Here is a 20,800-nt window from a genome sequence, read left to right as displayed (position 1 = left end):
CAGCTCCCACCAGCCAGCTCTGAAGCTATGTGTCCCTCTCAAGACAAAATGCTCCCTGAAGCAGGTCTGGGCCTGGCCCCTCCTGTATCCCTAGCCCTGCTCCTGATCTGTCTCAGCCACTCAGATGCTGCCCACCTGAGCCTCGAGGGAATCTTCCTGAAAGTACAAATCCTCAGATTCCTTCTGTGCAGACATGTAGTGCCCCTGTCTCAAAGGCAGGGGCTGGGATGGAGTTACTCTTCCCACCCCACCCAGCCTTTGCCAGCCAGGACACCCATGAGGAGCAGGGCAGGAATCCCCTAGGGCAGCTGCCACTCCTTCCACTGGGTAGGACAAGGGATTCCGTGACACTTTGGGACATTGGCCACCATCCCATGGACTGCAGGATTTAAACTGCAGACCTCTGTGGGGGCCAAGACAACCAAAGATTCAAGTGAAAATGGAACCCAGTGGTGCAACTCTGAGCCAGAATCCAGACCACCACCCGTAAACACCTCTAGGAAAGCAAGGCTTCCTACCCCTCAGGCCTCTCCCAGGTGGCCCTGACCCTGTGCTGTGGGCCCAAGCAGGCCACGTGTCAGGGAGCAGAAGGGAAGTTGGTCCTGAGCAGTTGGTCCTGGCTAGGCCAATCCTGCCTTAGAGAAGAGAGAAATAACCAATACCCATGGGAAGGAATTTGGAGAAGGGGACCAGAAAAGACAGGGACAGGTTTGGGGGCATAAGCTCATTGCTATCCTTTAGCCACCCCTTTTCATCCAGGAAGCTCGCAGCCCGGAGTAGATGCCCTAGGACAGGAGGAGGCTGCACTGGGCTGCCGCTGGGAGGAGGGGATGACACCTGGGCTTTCACTCTGAGCCCCATGCACACACACTGCGTAGTTGCTGACACCCGCGAGCCCTTACCGCTGCTGCCCTGGACCCTCCCCCTCCACTGCAGGAAGCCCTGCCCTCACATTTACATCACTAATGTCCCTCATAGGTGAGTGTCCTCAGAGCACCCCAGAAATTATTTCAGATACTTGGGTACAGAACTAACAATTGTTTAGTCCCTTCTATTTGGTCCCCTTCTAGTCCTGGCACATTAAAAACAAGAAACCAATCACTTCTCTCACACCCTCTGGCAGAAGGGTCCCATCAGCAGGGTCTGTGCCAGCACCCCTGACCTTCTGCAGTGGGAGGCTTGTGTACACCTTTGCCTACCACAGAGCAGGTGGCCCCTGCCCCCTCCTCACAGCTGTGTGGGAAGAGGATTGGACCGTTTTTAAATGAAACTAAGGTTCAGAAAGACTCTCTCTTGCCCAAGTTACATAGTCCTTGCAGGAGCTGGGATTCCATCTCCAGTCTCCTGTGTATCTTGGGCAAGTCACTCACCCTCTCTGAGTCTCATTTTCCCCCCATGTATACGCATGTAACAGTACTATGGGTAGGACAAAATGGGACAGGGACCCGGAAGACCCTTCGGGGAGCTCTGCCAGCTCTAGGGAAAAGACCCAACCTGCTTCGCGGAGCCCTGCTCGGGCCCCTCCCCAGGCGAGTGGGCGGGAGCCGGCCCACTCCCGGGCTCCTCCCCCGCTGCAGGCGCTGGGGCCAACCTGGCGGCGCGCGGGACCGGGATGCCCGCACTGAGGGGCCAGGGGACCCGGACGCCCACCCGGAGGGGCGTGCCCCCAGGTACCCGCACTCACCAAGGGCCCCAAGGGACAGCAGGGCGGGGAAGAAGAGCTTCATGTCTAGGCTCTTGAGGCGACTCCGGGAACGAAGGCTCTGCCACCTGCACTCGCTCTGCACCCGTTTATCCAGCTCTTGGTGACCTCACGAGGTTAGCCACGCCCTGTGGCCCAATAAGCGCTCCCTGCCTCCCCCTCCCCCCTCCCCAGGTCTGCTAGTTCCTTGAAGGGAAGCAGCAGCGGGAAGAGGACAGAGGAAGCGGGAATGGTGCCTGGGCTGGGCTTGGCACACCCGAGAGGATACCCAGCCCACACCCACCTCTCAAGTCTGCCCTGGTGCTGCCTGGATTTGGGATGTATTTCCTCTCCCACTAGTCTGCAGCCCCTGGGGAGTGGCAGCCGCTAAGTTTTGCCCTCCCTCTGGTCTCAGTGCTTCCTAGAGAGTGGGACACAGAGAAGCGGTCCTAAGGTGAATCTTTGTGGATCATCTTGACGGTACAGATGGTACCTAAAGTGCTTGGGAGCCAGTTAGGACAGAAGGATGCCCCTCCTTTGTTTGCACGCAGCAGCCAGCCCAGCGTTCGAAAGAGGACCTGCTGCCTGGCCCGAGGGCCGCAGCAGGCTGGCACAGCTAGCAGAGGTAACAGAGGCTGCCCGTTGTCTGAGCCAGGCTGCCCATGGGGCCCTCCTGGCCCTATTGAGACCACAACACAACTCCCAGAAAACAGAGCCAGAGGCCTCAGTGACCAACAGCTGTCTCCCGGTTCCCTCATTTACCAATGTAAAGGATAGCCTACCACTTGTTTTGTTTTGTTTTGTGGCAGCATGAGATGGGAGATGGGGTCTCATTTTGATAAATGTCCTACTTTGTCCTCAGTACACAAGCCGACCCTATCTCAGGAAGCTGGTTTTAAATTCTAAAACTAGAATTCTGCTTCTACATCTTTTAAATACACTCCCTTGATGCACAACGGCTCACATACAGGGGTCTCCAGTGCACCCTGCTTATCATTCACTGATTGCAAGCAAACTAAATGTCCATCACGGTGTGTGTGGGGTGGGGGGACGGTGTCACACAGAGCAGGGCTCCCTGACCCCCGGGCCATGGACAAGTACTGGTCCGCATGGCAGGAGGTGAGCGGCGACGAGCCAGCGAAGCTTCACCTGCCGCTCCCCATCGCTCCCCAGTGCTCGCGTTACCGCCTGAACAACATCCCTTCACCAGCCCCCTCCCCCCGCCCCGTTCCATGAAAAAATCGTCTTCCACGAAACTGGTCCCTGGTGCCAAAAAGGTTGGGGACCTCTGACATAGAGCATAGTGCTGTGCCTACAGGGGGACACACTGGAGGCCCCAGAAAGAGCAGGCCACCCTGCATGTATTGATGTGAACTTAGCTCCAGGAGATGCTAAGTGAAGACGTCAGGTACTAACAACGAGGGAAATCGCAGGTCATCTAAACATTCCCTCTACTGTTTAGTCTGGACAACATGTTATTCTGAAATCTGCTTGTCCTGAAAAGCTGGTCTTGGTTCTTTGCTTAGACTACTTGGTACAAAAAGCATTTCTTGGAGCAGAGGGGCAAGACCTAGGGAGACAGCACTGTGGAGAGCGGGCATGTAGTGAGCAGCCCTTGGCCATGGAGAAGCAGAGCCAGCCCAAGTCTTTGAGGACCTCAAGGAGGCTGTGGGGCCCTTCTGTCTTGGGTGTGGATCCTGCCGAGGCACGAGAGTGTTGTCTGACCAGGGATCCTGCTTGATGGGCACAAGAGTGCGGTCCAAGGTTCAGCACTAGAATCACCAGCCAGGCTTTGGGGTGACAGATCCAGGGTCTCTCATCGTTTGGAAATATAGTGTCACAACATTAAAACTTGCTTTCATCAATAATTGCAATATGCGGTTTCAAAAATAATGAAGTAATACAAAACTGGCTAGTTCTCAGGAGCACTGAAACATCTTTTTACGTAAATTAGCAATTTAGCTTTGCCTTTCCATGATTATAAAAGAATTAAGAAATGTCACAACCCATGTCTGTATCTCCAAGTGCAAATCAGAAAAGGGATGTGTTGGGAGGTCAGAGACCTCTAGATCCTCTTATGTCTGCTGGCAGGAACACAGAGAACCTGCCAGTTTTTTGGGGGGGCCAAAACCGAGAGGCTGAGCTTAAGGGCCGCCCTGGAGGCAGGACAGCGGCAGGCAACAGGGCAGACTGTTTGCATGCTGTGTCTTCGGAACGGCCCAGCCTCAGGCCAGGGATGTGCTCAGCTGAACACCTGCAGAGCAGCCCCCAGGCCATCTGCAGGGGAAGCTGATGAAGGGGGTGGGCCTGCCCAGAAGACAAAGTTCAACTGATCTGTTATCAATGTTCATTCATTCACTCTTTCATGCCAGAACTGGTGGGTGCCATAAGGGACACAGAGAAGAGGGGTCCGTCCTTGCCCTCAGGAGCTCATGGCACAATGGGGGACAGGGGTAGGCACAGGCCACCTGGAAAGAGGCAAGGCAGCATAAACAGAGTGAGGGTGGAAGCCAAAGGAGGGCTGACTGACCTGTTCCCATCATGAGGGTCCCAGAAGACTTTGAAGAAGAGCATTTGATCTGGGTACCTGAAGGAAAGGTAGGGTTTCTACAAAGAGAATTTCAGGTAGAGGAAATAGCCAAGTCAAGTCTCCGGAGCGTGGATTCGGTGACCTGGAAGAACAACAAAAAGTCGCTCTGGGCTTTCTGGCCTGGAACGCTTATTGAAGAAGGATTAACAAAGTCACCTCCTCCCTCCTCAGCCCCACACGGGTGTCTCTGTGCCCCTGGACGGCTCTTCCTGCAGCTCCTGCAAGCACGACAGTCAGTGTATCTAACACGGAACTCCTGTGCTCCCTCCAGCCCTGCATCTCCTCCCATATTTCCTACCATGTTCCACCAAACCCACCAGACAAAGAGCCTCGGAGTCATCCTCAAATCCTCTGGCCAGGTAGCCCTACATGTGTGCCGGGCACTTAATGGTTAATATTGGTTGAATGGATGAGTGAATGAGTGAGGAGGAAGGACAGAGCAGGGCAAAAGATCCTGCTTGCAGTGTGTCACATCTGAAAGACAGTAAGAGCCTGGTCTGGCTATGCCAGTCGCCCCACAGCCTGTGTGCCTGGAGTCATCAATTTCCCCGTTAATTCAACATCCGTCTATGGGGCACCTCTGATGTGCCAGATCTTGAAAAGCCTGCAGGGAAGTAGGACGCAGGTTTCTAGATGCTGAGACAGTGGCATGGCATGAATATAAGGAATACAAAGAAGGTGGATGTGGTACAAACCCGAGTGTAATGGCAGGAGCTGGTGTTTCACAGGCAGGTGACGGAGGCTCTTCCCCAAGGACCCCACCCTCTCTCCACTCCCGAGATTCACACAGTGACCCTTTGCCGGTCCTAAGCTAAGCCCTCCCGACAAATGGGCAGCAAACCCCACACCCTGCCCTCTCTGGAGTCCTCCAGCCTCAACCCCCAAGAGAAGTGTTGGAAGGAAATGAGGGATCTGGGCAGAATCGGCTCCAGATGGAGTAAAGGAAAAAAGGAGTTCCCAATGGGCTTCCCTGGTGGCGCAATGGTTGAGAGTCCGCCTGCCGATGCAGGGGACACGGGTTTGTGCCCCGGTCTGGGAAGATCCCACATGCCGCGGAGCGGCTGGGCCCATGAGCCATGGCCGCTGAGCCTGCGTGTTTGGAGCCTGTGCTCTGCAATGGGAGAGGCCACAACAGTGAGAGGCCCGCATACCGCAAAAAAAAAAAAAAAAGGAGTTCCCAAGACATCCACTCACATGGGGGCTTCCAGGCTGGCTGACAGGAGACGAAGGCCTTGTTTCCTGCCAGTGGTGCGAGGTTACTGGCTTGGTAGAGAGCCACTTGTTAAATATTTAGGGATGTCGTGGTGGTTTGTTAAACCATTGGTAGCTTAGAATCAGTCATGGTGGGAATATTTACACCATGGAAATTAGCAAATTTTATAAATCATGTCATTTTTCCCTCCAAGAAAGCCAGTTTACAGCACACCTCTGCCTATGTTTGTCATTATTTGGAGGCATGCAGTACCCGTGTGTGTGTGTGTGTGTGTGTGTGTGTGTGTGTGTGTGTGTGAGGGGGTGGGGAGTATCCCAGGAGAGAGAAGATAATAATCCTTAGTGTTTAGATGGCACTTTCAACTCCAAACAGAGCTGTCAGTCACTTTGTCTCCTGTGACTCTAACAACAGCTCTCTGAGGTAAGAAAGTCGCTGTTTCCGCTCTAAAAAGAGGGAAACTGAGGATTGCCTGTGGTCACACAGTGAGTGAGATATGGAGACCAAATGACTAACCCCGAGTCTCCCGTTAGGCCCGCAGCCAGGCGCGCTCTTTTCCACTGGGCCCAGAACTCTCTGAGAGCGCCGGATACAGAGACTGGGGCCCAGGGATGGCCTCCGCTCTTGATCTCAGCGGCAGTATTGGACCGTCCTGTGGATCAGGCACTGTCCAGCCCCTTCACATATCAGCCATGGCTTCACAGAAGCACCGTGATGGCCTCATTAGACCTCATTCCAGACGAGGGGATTCAGGCAAAGTAGCTCGTCCACCATCATGCAGCTAGAAATCTGTCACCGACCCCTGACTCCTATCCCATGATCTCTTATTGGTTTGGTCAATCCTGTGCTGACCACCCTGAAGAGAGATCAGGAAGTAAGCAAGAATGAGCAAGAGATGGATGGAGAGCTCCCTGCTTTCCAGCCAGTGTGATGACCGTGATTTCTGGAACAAGGCCTTCGCTGGAGCTGGGCCCTTGCATAGAGCCGAGAGTCTTCGGACATGTCTGTGGGGGTTGGGGTGCCACCAGGAGGGAGCTCAGCTGAAGCGCAGTGGCAGGAAAACCGTGCTTTTTTGAACTAGTAGGTCTTATTGCCAATTGTTGCCCAATTTACAAAGAACCCACAGAGACCAAGAGTTTCCATCTCCATGCACAGACTTCTTCCTCTTCCTCCTCCTCACCTACCCCTCCTCATAGTCAGGACCCTTGTCCCGCAGGGACCCTCTCCTCCCGGGGCCGGGCCCTCCCGGGGCCAGCACCCGCAGACCTGCTGAGGGACACTCTCCCCAGCAGTCGAAGGGGCAGTGATAACACCCCAGGTTGGCCCAATTGCAAGATTTCAGTCTTGCTGGTCAGGGTGGCACCCCATGTCCCTGGCAGAAATCAGATTCCATGAGCACCTAATCATCACATCACTGAGATGAGAGTGGGCAGCAGGCCAGGCCCAGGGAGAGTTTTCCAGGAAGGTGTCAGCGAAGGGCAGCCTGGACCATGGTGGAGGCTGGCCCAGGGCCAACCATGCAAATTTCTTCCCAGAAGGAATGAGGCCCCTTGCCCAGGGAAATGCCCAGGCGGGAAGCACCTGAGCCCTGGGGGCCCTTTTGCTGCCCCTCTCCTGGGGCCACATTCTGGGAGGGAGGGGTCCTGCCCAGTGGCCTTCAGCATCTTAGCTCAGCTGGCCGGAGGCCTCCATGTCTGCTGCCTGCACCCCACGAGGTAAGGTCAGATGGGCTTTCGCTGAGGAGCTTGAGATCGGTACTTAGAGGAACAAGGAACCACCATTTCCCTGGGTGAGGCTGGTGCTCCATCTCTTCAGCTCCTCTGGGCCAGGAGTGCTCAGCCCCCAGACCACTGCTCCAGGTGGGCTTCCCTTCCTCATCCCTCCATTCACTTCTTCCCTGGACAGTCTGGCAGGCTGGAGGGCCCAGGGGAGATGTGGTTAGAAGCTCAGGAGGTGGGTTTGGACAACTGGGTTTCAACCTGCTCCGCCCTAAACAGCCACCTGGACCTGGGCCAGTCTCTCAACCTTTCTAAGCCTCAGTTTCCCCAGGTGTAGAAAAGGGACACAAATAATACCCACCTTGTGAAGTGGGCAGAGTTCAAACCTGATGTTTGAGATGCATACACAGGCTCAGTACAGGCTAGCTATTGTCCATATTTGCAGACACTCATGAGTCCTCGCCGTGTGGGGCTCAGCTGGGCACAAGGGTACAAGGGGAGCAGAAATGGCCTCCGGGGGCACCTGGTCCAGCGGGAAGGGCTGTGTGCGCTGAGAGCTGCCTTCCAGTGTGCAGATTTACAGACAGAGGTGTCGCAGGGAGCTTTGACAGCGAAAGGAACAGCGCACCTGGGGTGGAGACAATGGCAGAGGTAGTTTTCCCACGTGCCCCTCCTTATCACAGAACACATGGTTGCCCCAGGTGCCCCCATGTTCTAAAGTGTTCAGTCTTACCCCGTCCTGCTCTCCGGCCCCTTCTCCGTATCTCTGTCTCTAATCCCGGACTCCTCCCCTCTCCTTCTCACTTTCTGTCTCTCTCTCCTTGGCTTCTTTTTCCATCTCTCCTCTGTCTCTCCCTCCCTCCTTCTTAAACATGTGTCTGCAGTTGTCCTGGGTGCCCTTCCTCTGGGAGTCTGCACTGAGCCTGACTCAGCCTCCTCCTACCACAGTCATTGCCATTACTGGCCCATCTCCGGCACCCACAGCCCCCAGTGCTGAGCTCCAGGGGGAAGGGTCTGTGGCTGACCCATCTCTGGCCCAGGAAGAGCCTCACTGAGGGCCTGTTGACTGAGTGAGTGTGGAGAAAGCTGGGGTGAGAAGCCAAGAAACCCCCCGGCACCAAATCCTTTGATTACAATTCTAATTGATGGCACCCTTCTCATCCCCCAGGAGATGGGAAGAAGCCCCAGCACAGGGTGGGGGGGGGTGGCTGCACCCATCCTTCCTCCTCCCTACCCTGTGCCCTGCAGGGGCCTCCCAGCAGGGGGGATATTCTGGTCCTGCCTCGGACCTTAGGAGGGAGCAGGAACATCAGAGCTGAGTAGAACCCAAGACCTCATTTAATGGAACAGAGGAGGAGGGGCCCTGAACAAAAGCACAGGAGAGTTGAGAAGTGCCCCCACCCTGTGCTGTGCAGCACCTGCCTGCTGGTGTCCTGAGTAGGGTCAGTAAGAACATGGCAGCAGGGAGTGGATGGGAAAGGCTGAAGAGGAGATTCTTCCATCAACCCCGGCACCCAGCACTCTCCTACAGGGAAGCTAGGACCTACTTCTACCAAAAGGCCTCTTTCCTCCCCACATCAGCTTCCAAAGACAAAAAGAGGGCAGCAGGAGAGCACCAGGGAAATGCCAGTGATGAGCTGGGAGAACCGTGGAGGCAGGGTTCCAGACACCCCCAAACCCTCATGTGCCTCCCTTTCAAGGCCAGAGGTGCTTTCAACTTAGTGGGTTAGTTTGCAGTCAAAGGCTTGTTGGAATCTCCAGAGGGGTCCTTGGCAGCCTAGGGCCTCTCACTAGCACCTGCCAGGCGGGTCTTCCGTGGGGACACGCCCTTTCCATTCCCTTCCCCTCCCTTCCTTCCCTTCCCTTCCCTTCCAGCTCTAGATTCTAGCCAACTCGGTCCTCCTTTTATTCCTATGCATCTTCTATTCAGCTGCAACCAGAAGTAAAAATAGCACAAACCCAGGGCCCTTCAGGAGGTGCTTGACCGCGAGCTGTGGCATTTATCCTACAAGTGTGTCTTATCCTGGAAATGACACTCTCCCAAGGTTGCTCAGCAGGCACTAGCCCAGGGTTCCCTCCGGGCATCCTGTCCACTCATCCTTAACCTCCTGTGTGTTCATATTGAGAGTGAGAGGAGGGGTACGGGGGTTGCAGGATGCCTCCTTTTCTTGATCTACCAAGCCGATCTTGACCCTGAGCAAAATCTTCCTCCAGCGAGAATTAATTTCCAAAAATCCATTCAGGAAAAGATTCTTAAAGTTCAGCCACCTGGTTGGCCCTCTTGAAAAGAGAGCTGACCCCCTGGAGCTGTGGTGTTTGTGGGGGACTCTGAGGGGAGGGGGCTTGGGGACAGGAGAGCAAGGGCTCTGAACCAATAGCGCTGTTGCCCAATGTTGCCCCATTTGTAAAGGAAACTCAGCAATCAAGAGCTTCTCTGCTTGTCCTTCCGGCCCTTTCTCCTTGTGCCCACACCCCGTGCCCCGGAACCCCTGCCCTTCCTTGTGGTCTTCTCTTCACTCCAGTCTGGTAGGGCTGGGCCCATGTTCTCAGTCTCTCCGGGTTGATACTTGTGTGTCTTTCTGATTCCCTTTCTCCTTCACCCACTATGTGTGATCCAGGGCCCAAATGCACCCATTCTTTCTTCATTCTGCCCTTATGTCCACACGTTCCTTTCTCCTCCATGGTCACAAGATGGCCCTGGGCTCCTGCCTGGGCTCCTGACCACTCCCTTGCCTCACGGCTCCCCCACTGCGGTCCATCCCCGAGGGAATCTTTCAGAACCACAGAGCTAACAATGGTTCCAAGTCATCTCCCCTGCTCCCCCCCACCACTACACTCTGTCCCTAAGGAATCTCATCCCTTTCCCCCTTTGGATTAAACAACCCACTCTGTGTGAAAACCCCCAGAACTGTATTGCCCACCCAGATCTCACGCCTACTTGGAGGTGCGCTCAGCCATGAACCAGACAACTCAGCCTGAAATCCCACCAGCACCCCAAAGCAGCACACCCAACTTCCAGTGCTGGACAAAGATTGAATAGGCACATATCTCCCTGTTCCTCCTGCTAAGTACAGCTTAAACCCTGGAGATGATAGATATAGTGGTTTAAACAATATGAATGAATCATCTTAAAGTTGTAAAGGTAGAGGTTCAAGTTATCCTCAGTGGGCTAAAGAACACCAGGCTGTGCTCCTTCTGGAGACTCCAGAGGAGCCCACTTCCTGGCCTTTTCCATCTTCTAGAGGCCCACCATATTCCTTGCATCTTGGCCCCACCTCACTCCCACTTCTGTTTCCATCATCGTATCTCAGTCTCTCATGCTGACTCTCCTGCTTCCTTCTTATAAAAACCCTTGTGGTTACATTGGGCCCACCAGGATAATCTCCCCATTTCAAGATCTGTAATCCAATCATATCTGCAAAGTCCCTTTTGCCACGTGAGGTAACATACTTATAGGTTCCAGGAATCAGGACATGTATATCTCTGGGGTCCATATTCAACCTAACAGGCCAGTATATTGTGATAAATTGTGTGTGTGAAGTAATACCTAGAGCAACCACTACATAAACTATACAAAGAGATACACTCAAAAACACTATAGATAGGGACTTCCCTGGTGGTCCAGTGGTTAAGACTTCACTTTCCAATGCAGGGGGTGCGGGTTTGATCTCCAGCTGGGGAGCTAAGATCACGCATCCTTGCAGCCAAAAAACCAAAACATAAAACAGAAGCAATAATGTAACAAATTCAATAAAGACTTTAAAAATGGTCCACATCAAAAAAAAACCACTATAGATAAATCAAAATGGAATTCTAAAAAATGTTTAAGTAACCCACAAGACAGTAGGTAAAAGAAAACAGTGAAAATGTAAAAATAGGGAAAACAAACAAAAATTAAAATAAAATGACAGACTTAACCCTAATATATCAATAATTATATCAACTATAAATAGTCTAACTATTCCAATTAAAAGACTGAGATTGGCAGAGTGTTTTAAAAAAACAACCCTGCGTTGGCTGTCTACAAGAAACTCACTAAAATATATAAAAACATATCTAGGTTGAAAATAAAAGAATGGAAATATAAATACCATGTAAATGTTAATAAAAAAGAAAGTAGGAGTGACTGTATTAATATCAGATAAAGTCAAATTCAGAGCAAAGAAAATTATTAGGGGCAGCTTGGAATATTACATAATGGTAAGAGTCAGCCCACCAAGAGATCATAACAATCCTAAATGGGTATGCACCAAAAAACAGAGCTGATAGAACTAAAAGGAGAAATAGATAAATTTATAATTATAGTTGGAAGCATCAAGCTCCTCTCTCAACAACTGATAGAACAGGGAGACAGCAAATCAGCAAGGGTAAGGACCAATCCAACAACAACACCAACAGAGATCTAATCAACATTTATGGAACACTGCCCAACAACAGCAGAATACACATTCTCCTCAAGTGTCCATAGAACATTTACCAAGATAGACCACATCCTGGGACATAAAACAAACTTCAACAAATTTAAAAGAATTTAAATCGTACAAAATGTGTTTGATCACAATTAAATCAAACTAGAAATCAAGAACAGAGATAGGAACACCTCCAAACACTCAGAAACTAAGCTTCACGCTTCCAAATAATCAATGGGTCAAAGAGTCAGAAATGGGGAGCTTGAGTTCCTCCCAAAAGACAACGAAGTCATAACTTTGAATAAGAACCTAAGTAGTTTTAAAACAAGCAGCCAAGCCAACATTTTGAGAAACGCAGGTGTGAATGTTCAGATATAGGGGAGACACACACACAGGGACAGAGACGGAGAGAGAGAAGGAGAACCCATTATTCTTTGCAGAAGCCCCCTGTGAAATGAGATCACTTTCTTCTGGCTCTCTCCTCTCTCACACCTCCCTTTTCCCCTCCCATACTGTCCTGCAAAGGGCTATTCTTGAATCCCATGGCTCTTTTGATCTGGCTATAGCCAACTGACTTAAATTGTGGATCACCTACTCAAGCTGGCCAAGGAGTCTTTTTTTAACTTTTTAAAAAATGACTGTCATACAGAAAAGTGTAAAACTGTAAGTGTACAGCTCAATAGATTATCCCAAAAAGAACACTTATGTAACCACCACTCAGGTCTAAAAAGAAAACATTGCCAATTTTCAGAAGCCTCTTTATACCTCCACTCAAACCAACACCCTCTCTCTGTCCCCAAAGTTAACTACTATTCTAATTTTTAACACTATAGTTTACTTTTGCCTCTGTTTGAACTTTATGTAAATTGAATCATACAATATGTATTTTCTTGTATCTGGTTCCTTTCATTGAACATTATGTTAATGAGATCATCCTTTTTTTTCATTTTCTGATTTTTATTTTGTTTCATAATACTTGCTAGTATTACAAATGCAATCTATTTTTGGATATTATCCTTATATCTGGCAACCTCATTAAATTCATTTATTAATTCTAAGGCCCCTCCTAGCAGCCTCAGTGGCTCATCTTGGCATTTTCTAATCCGTCTTCCAGTCAGCTGTCTCCTGACTCTTAGGTCCTACCTCTGCTCCTACCTCCAAAATTCTCTGGGCTACAAGGAACGATTTCCCAGAGCCCATGTGGTCACTTGGCCACTTTCTCAAGAGCTGAGGGTCACTATGTTGGTGACTAAGGACAGGTGATGTGCTTTGCAGGGGCTGCAGAGAGTGCCACGGACTGAGGGGTGAGTCCAGGACTAGCTTGTTCTGAACCATCATTCCCTAGTCATTGGGAATGGTTCACCTTGTTGAGGAAGCAGCAGCAGGATGCAACATGGATGCCAGATGGCCAAGATGAGGGTTTAAAGACAGAAGATGATTCGTAGAATGAGGAACTGGTAGCAAAGCCTGGGGACGTGCTAGATGAAGCAGAGCACGATGGCTATTTGCAAATGGAGGAAAGAGTCAGAGAAGTGAGCAATTTCCTGGATATTTGGAAATATTCTGGCTTGAGGTTGTTCCTATGAAATAACTTGAACCAAAAAAATCAGACACTCTCACAGTTGTATGTTTCCTTTGATGCTATTTTACAAGTAGGGTCTCTAAGCCCAGAGGGGGCATGTGGCCTGCCCAGACTCGCCCAGGGAGGGCTAGGTAGAATCTGGCTTCCTGACTCCTTGCACTAGGGGAGGAGTAGGGTTCCTTTCAGTTAAAAACATCCTCACTGAGCATTTATTCTGGTCCAGGCACTTGTCAAGGGCTGTGTCACCAAAATGAACCAGACCTGGTCCCTGCCCCCAACGGCAACAAACAAGTGAGCAGGCAGTTGCCATGATGGGAGATGAGAATGTCCAGGAAAAGGCATGGAAGACCATGCCTGTGCTCAGTGCCCTACAAATGGGAGAGGGAGTCTGCCTCCCACCTGTGGCAGCTCTGAAAGGGGCAGGGAAAGTCCCCACACACCCTCACTCTGGCATCTTCCAACAACCTCCACAAGGTGGCCTTGCTGGAACCAAGTGACTGAGAGAGAGAGTATAGGGACCAGGAATTGTGGGGCCTTGTGGGTAAGTGGAGGAACTCCCTCTTTTACTCTGGGAAGGTAGGAGCCACTGCGGGGTGGGGGGCTAAAAATAGACTGAGAGGGAGCAGAGAGGCAATTGCCGAGGCTCAGCGATAATCAGAGACAGAGATGAGACAGCTTCGCCTGGGGTGCAGCAGCGGGGAAGTGGAAAGACAGGTTGAATTCTAGGCACATTTGATAGGTGGACACCATGGGATTTGCTTACATTACCAGGGGATATGGGGTGTGAAGGTCAGGAGTGGAAGATGACTCCAAGGTGCTTGGCCTGAGAAGCTAAAGGATGGACTTCCATTAACTGAGATTTGGAAGACTGTGGATGGAACAGATTGGGAGGGGGTGGACCAGAAGTTCCATTCTGGACACCATCAGATTGACAGACCCCTGGACCTCCAGATGGACTTGTGAGAGAGGAAGCTCCCTGACTCACCACCACTCAGAATGCACTGGTACTACAGGAGTCAAATGCAGAGGTCTGGAGCTTTATTTAAAATTATTTTGGGGGCCATGGATACATTTTCTCCCCAGGATAATGCTGATGTCTAATTATCCAAAACACTGTCCAACTCCAGGGCCTCATGAAACACTCTGTATCATGTTGATGGATCATTCTTACGTGTTAGGAGCCTGGGACAACTTTCCTAATGGCCCCTCAAGCCCCACTCTGACCCTTCTGCCTCTGCCCTACCCATGCCTGCAGCAGTGGAGTGCAGACAATCTCCCATTCAAGCCTTCAGCTTATTGGCACTGTTCCATGCATGTCGGTTCCTTCCTTGCACAGGGACCCGGAAGGGCTGAAGTGTTTCTCTATATGGTCCACATCTAGCACAGAGCCTGCCTCTGCGAATTTCATGACTAACACTGCTTTGTGATTGATTGTTGACCACTGCTTTGTGATTGATTGTTGGCTTATCCCTGAGCGAAAGAGAAGGAAACATCTACCCTGGCTGCAGGGAGAACAATGGGTGCATTCACAAGCTTCAGAAGGGCTTGTGTGCATTTTTGGACAGTGTTTATTCATCATTTTATGGGCCACTTTGTGTTGGCCACAGATTTCAGTGCACTAAAGAATTTACTGAGATCAGAGCTGAGCAGTGATCCGTAAGATGTGAGAATTAAACCCATGAGAGAAGCCTTGAGAAGGAGCGGAGCTTTCTCACACTGGGCTTCTGCCCCAGGGACAGCCTAGTTCAGGCTTCCTTCCAGGTGGGCCATGGGGCTGATACGTAAAGGACAGGAGACCCGGACAGTAGGGATACAGCTACCAGTGGAGTTGTCCCCAGCTCTGTGCCCTCTGCCATTGTTTATGGGAAGATACTCCAGCCATACTCCTTGCCCTGCAGTGCTCACAGGCTGTTCCTGCCCTGACGCCTGGTGCCTCCACTCCTCACTCAAATTCTCAGAGCCAGCAAAGGGCAGCCCCCTCCAGGAAGCCAAGTAGCTGCACCTGCGTGAACTCTTCCTTCCTGCAGCCCACCTCCCTGCCCAGATCACACGTCAGCAAGTGGCCCTATGGAAGTAGCGTTTGCTTATGGAATCTTTTGCGGATAATTATCACCCAGCCTGTGTCAGCTAGTTTGCTCCGCCAGGGCCTCAGTTTCTAGGAAACTGCTGGTCCTGAGATAGGACTACAAAGTACAACTGAATTTTGTTTAAAACCCCACAAACAGACATATGAATGGGTACAACCCATTTGGAGAACCATTTGGCAGTATCAGCTAAAGCACAATAAGCCCCATGACCAGGGCTGGGCTGCTAAGTGCTTAATAACGGGTTCTGGGAGTGTAATTCCAGCATGACTATTGTTTGATGTATTTTTTCATGTTAAAGAGCAAGATGAAAGAGAAACGACTAGAAGCATGTCAGAACACTTATTTGTCGGTGATGTGAGCAATGTCTTTCCTGAATCAGATACATAATCGTTTTCCAGTACTATATAATTGAAAAATATTTTCTCAATTGTTTGTGCTATTTATGATGTTATAGCTACAGAGATGACACACTTATTAGTTTAATCTGCATTGTGGACATTTTCTCTATCACTTTCTTAAGTCTAACTCTAGACAATCAATAAAAAAACAACAATCTATTAAGCCCTGATTTGTAGCATTTGCCAATTTCCAAGGTGACTGATTTCGCATTGCCAACGTGGATGGACATCACTGAATCTGGAGTCGGGAAGAGATGAGTAATATCATGTTACACAGTGTTCCTGCCAAACAGATACAATAGACATAAATAACATCGAGAACGACAGGAATGCAAGGGAAAAGGGTCAGAGTGGGGCAAAATTCTGCAAGCTCCTGGCAATCTAACAGCTGGTTTTCATGAACCCAGATGAGCCAGCTCCTGTGCAGCACTGCCTAAGTGTACACCTAATAGAACTGTGTGCACACGGGCACCAAAAGCACAAACAGGAATGTTCACAGGAGCATTACCCCTAACATTCAAAATGTCTCTTAGTGGTAGACAGGAAAAATAAATTATAAAGCAACAAGAATTGCTGCTACCCACTATAACAGGGCTGAATCTCAAAAATACAATGCTGAGTGAAAGAGGTCCGACACAAAGGTGTGTCTACCTTTGTGCATAGCTCTGACTGTGTTTATATAAAGCTCAAGAACACGTCAGATGAGCCTATGATGTCACAAGATAGGAGAGTGGAAACTTTAGGCAGAAGGGGTGGGAAAGTGATCGGTGGGGCAGGAGTGGGGCTTCAGGGTGCTGGTAATATAGGGTTTTTTCTTTTTTTTTTTGCGGTACGCAGGCCTCTCACTGTTGTGGCCTCTCCTGTTGCGGAGCACAGGCTCCGGACGCGCAGGCTCAGTGGCCATGGTTCACAGGCCCAGCCGCTCTGCGGCATGTGGGATCTTCCCAGACCGGGGCACGAACCCGTGTCCCCTGCATCAGCAGGCAGACTCTCAACCACTGCACCACCAGGGAAGCCCCTAGGGTTTTTTCTTGATTTGAGTGGTGATTACATGAGGGTGTTCATCTTGTGATAACTCACCTAGCTGTACATGTATTAACCATGCACTTTTCTACACGTAGGTTGTACATCAATTAAATGTTTATTTTTAAATGCCACCAGCATGAAGGCAAACAACTGCATCTCCCAAAGGGGATGTGTCAAAAATGCTGCGCTGGGGGCTTCCCTGGTGGCGCAGTGGTTGAGAGTCCGCCTGCCGATGCAGGGGACACGGGTTCGTGCCCCGGTCTGGGAGGATCCCGCATGCCACGGAGCGGTTGGGCCCGTGAGCCATGGCCGTTGGGCCTGCGCGTCCGGAGCCTGTGCTCCGCAACGGGAGAGGCCACAACAGTGAGAGGCCCGCATACAGCAAAAAAAAAAAAAAAAAAAAAAAAAAAAAAAAAAATGCTGCGCTGGGAGGCCCTCTGGAACCTGCAGGGCAAATCTTTCCTTGATAAACAACCTCCTCCCTCAAAAGTCAACCCTTGACAGTGGCTGAAGAGAGAAAGGGGAGGGGAGAGGAAGGGGATGGATATTTGTAAATGGACAAAAGTTGTGGTTACCCAAGTCACAGTGGGATGGTGTTTGAGCTGGGCCTGGGCTCAGGAGAAGGACAGAAGGGAGAGAAGGAGGGAGGGAGGGAGAGGAAAAGAAATGAGCATGTCTGGCAGACTCTGCCCAACACCTGAGCACAGTGACAGGTGCTGCTCTGGACGCTGTGTGTGCACAACACATTGGATCCTGAGCCACCCCTGCGAGGTAGGTCCTGCCATCACTCTGCCCATCTCACAGATGAGGACACCAAGGCTCAGGGGCGAGGTGACACCAAAGCGCCCTCTAGGCAGCCTCAGGCCCCGGGAGCTGTGCTCTCCTCACCCTGCCCCACCCCCATTACTCCCCTAGGAAACTTTGTGTCTCTGCTGCAAAGGCAGTGCCAAGAAGGGCCTGAATGTTCTGCCAATGTTCACCTCCCTCCCACACTGGCACTGAGCCTTCCTAATCTGGGGCCCCCAGCATATTGCTGTTAATCGAAATTAGCTGTGGCTGACGAAGCAGGGACATCAAAGGGGTCCACAGGAGGAATAAGGAAACAAATGAAAAATCGAGTCAAATGTTCCCAGCAAATGCTGACACCTCGAGTTCCACAATCTGTCTCATCTCTCGCCCCCAGCCCCACCCACCTCGAGTCAAGCAGGGCAAGAACCTGCCGCCTTGGGGCAGAGAGGCCAACTTTTCCATGCCCTTGGGGGCTGCTGAGCTAGCTCCAGACTGGAAAGAGTGTCCATGACCTCTGGGTCTGGCTCCAAGGCCGTGCTTCCTCCCTGGCCAGCCTCCTGCTCTCCCAAGCCCCTGCCAGCCCCAGGAGGAGCAAGCCTGCTTCCTTTCCTTTTGTGGATTAAATTCTGGATCAAGTCAGACCTCAGTCCAGTGCTCAGCTGGATCGGGGACCAGGGAAGCTGGGAAAAGAAAGCTCAGGGGTGCAAGATGGCTGAGCCAGAGGCAGGCAGCCTGGAAGGTGAAGACAGGTCTGCTGGCTGGGCTCCAGGCTTTGTTCTCCTGGGTTCCGGTTGTGCTCTGGGCCCAGACCAGCCATGAGGCCTGCAAGACACTGTCCACTGGGGCGGGAAGTAGAGCTTTCTGCTGGGGAGAAAGAGAGAGCGGGAATGGGGTGTGGGGCAAAGAAGGAGAACTGGTGGCAAGCAGGGAGCCCTGCAGGGCAGGATGTCCCCACAGTTCCTGTGACAGCTGCTGGTGGCAATGGAGGACCACCCACTTGCTTAATGTCAATCACCAAGCAGGGATGCCAAGGTCACAGGCTGAGGCTGGTGGGAGTGGGGTGGGGTTCTGAGGACCCACGCGGCTCCTAAGGAGAGTAGGGGTCCTCCTCAGAGGAAAGAGACTGCAGGAGGTACCTGCCCCCTAGGAAGCCCTCAAGCCACACCCCTTCTGTGCCCAGCGCCTCCTCCTTTAGAGAACCCACTTATGCCGACTGGCTCCTTTGCTCCCATGGGTGTTGGCCGTCACACCTGTGAAGTGGTTCTTCCTACGTCATCTCCCTCAAACTTTTGGGTCAGGGTTCATTGCTGTGATGCTGGCCATTTGTGGTGCATTAATTGTCGCTACCATTGGCTAGGTGGGAACCAAGGTATCCCGGGCTCTCTTCCCCAGGGAGGTTGGGGCTGAGGCAGCGGTCTGAATTGAAGCTGGGAGGACTTCAGTGAGATACAACCAGAACTGCCACCCGCCATGCAAAGGGCTCAGGAAGGAACTTAGAAGAGAAAATGTCCTGGGGAACCTTCCTCGGAATCTTTTAAGGCCTGTCACAGCCAAGGAAGAGGGCTGGCCTGTCCTCTAGAAGTGAGAGAAGGAGTGAGCACAGGTGTTTGGGTTCTGTGACGAGAGCCTGCTGCTACAAGGAGCAGCTGTGCTCCACCTCGGGGGAGGTCCTCTGCAGGGAAAGCCCACCCTCCTGTGGCCCCTCTGACAGACCCCCATCCCCACTCTCAGGCTGGGCAGGAACGAGGAAGCAGCCTGGTTTCCTGCTTTCTTACCCACAGCAGTGCCCTTTCACGCTGCGGGGGGAGGAAAGGCCCGAGGGAGAAATGATGCCAAGGTTGGAAAGGGATGGCCTCAGACGGGCCAGGCACCTGGAACGTGGGGACGACATAGACCAGCCACAAGATGAATGGCAGCCTTCAGCTTCCAACAGTGCACCTGGGCTACAGGAGAGGCATTTCTAATTCACCTCTTCGAACCTCAGTTTTCTCATCTCTAAAATGGGAGTAAAAATCTCACAGGGCTGTAGCAAGGATTCAATATTTATATTTTTTAAAAACCTTGGAACTGTGCCTGGCCCATTAGGAAAATGTTGGTTACAGCTTTGGCTGTTGGGATCTGTTTCAGGTTGGTTCCCGCAACCTTTTGGCATGCTCCCATCCTTTTGTTTTTTTGAGAACCTCCTTATTTTCTGACACCACAAGATGCTACAGGCTCATCTTATGTTCCCCGACCCTGGCCTAGAATCAGCCATTTTACCAAGCCTGCCTTCCTTCCTTTTACTGGACAATGATAGTCAGAAATCAAAGCCTTAACACCGGGTATACTTGTTGCTACTGGGCTGTCTCAGCAGAGTGAGGTAATATAAGTAAAAGTCATACATGTAAAGTATACAGATGTACTCACATTGTTTCTGTATCTAGCCAGCTGTGCACGTACTGAGCTGCATACTGATGTCTCCAGTCTATCCCGTCCTCAGGATTCACTCCAGCCTTCCTTCCTTGTGTGTAACTTCCCTCCCCTGCGGTATATACAACCTTCTATCATCCATTTACTTCTTTGTTCTACCCCAGCACACCTGTGAAGCAATTTCGGAATTGCAGTCCTCTGGGAAACAAATTTACCAATTAGAGTATGCTCTTTACAGCTCCTTTCATCTTTAGCCTTACAATTTCCAGGCAAAACACTGTTTTCTAAAGTGACTCAGATCAGCCCCTTTTCCCGCCAGCTGCTTCAATGAGGTCATGTCATGCATTTGTATAAAGTTTGTGTCAATCATCAACTTACCACCTCCCAGCTCTGAATGCACCCTTCAGCATGTGCACTGAGCTGGAATTCCAGAGTGAGCGTGATGGTGAGCTTTCTCAGTAGAGGGCGCCGGAAGGACATTGCAGGAGAAAGGCGTCCTCCTGCCAGTTCCAGTGAGGGCCAGGGGAGGGCAGGGTGGGCGTAAGGACAGGCAGTCTGGGCTGCCCATTTGCAGCCTGGGTCTGGTGATGACCTTTTCCAGAGCCTTCTCCATACAGAGCCGGGAGCCCCGCGCAGCCTGCGTGGCATCCTGTGCGCTGGCACCCGGACTTCCTCTCCAAGTCCAGGGACACACGTTGAGCTGCAGCCCCTGTGCAAGCCTCCATGTGGCTCAGGCACTCAGAAGGCCTCCTGGCCCCATGGCCCCCAGTGAACGTCTCTGCTATCCCTGGGCTGACCGCACCTTCTCCAAGGAGACCCGAAGCCCTTCCAAGTTTGTCCTCCCTCAAGGATTCTCCCTCAGCCCTAAGTTTCCTTATACCTTAGAGTTACTCTTAGATTA

At 51.5% G+C, this 20,800-nt stretch overlaps 1 protein-coding gene across 4 annotated transcripts in view; it reads right to left on the bottom strand.

Moving 5' to 3' along the window:
* The window catches only part of LTF (lactotransferrin), a 47,525-nt gene extending 27,430 nt beyond the window's left edge, over positions 1 to 20,095 (bottom strand). Inside the window, exons 1-3 of one of the 4 annotated variants that reach the window (XM_081246385.1) lie at positions 19,897 to 20,095; positions 7,561 to 7,827; positions 4,212 to 4,353 (exon numbers count right to left, since the gene is read on the bottom strand). In XM_081246385.1, the coding sequence (XP_081102511.1) occupies positions 4,212 to 4,224 (13 nt within the window). In that variant the 5' untranslated portion in view covers positions 4,225 to 4,353; positions 7,561 to 7,827; positions 19,897 to 20,095. Of the gene's footprint in view, positions 1 to 1,684; positions 1,847 to 4,211; positions 4,354 to 7,560; positions 7,828 to 19,896 lie in introns of those variants that run through there. The other 3 variants (XM_081246386.1, XM_081246387.1, XM_081246384.1) reach the window with 3 other exon arrangements.
* Between the last annotated feature and the right edge of the window lie 705 nt (positions 20,096 to 20,800).

The sequence above is a fragment of the Mesoplodon bidens genome (assembly GCF_964165515.1).
Source record: "Mesoplodon bidens genome assembly, chromosome: 10".
NCBI lineage: Eukaryota > Metazoa > Chordata > Mammalia > Artiodactyla > Ziphiidae > Mesoplodon > Mesoplodon bidens.
Note: the sequence above shows the minus strand (reverse complement) of the source record. Positions and strands in the feature narration are given on the sequence as shown.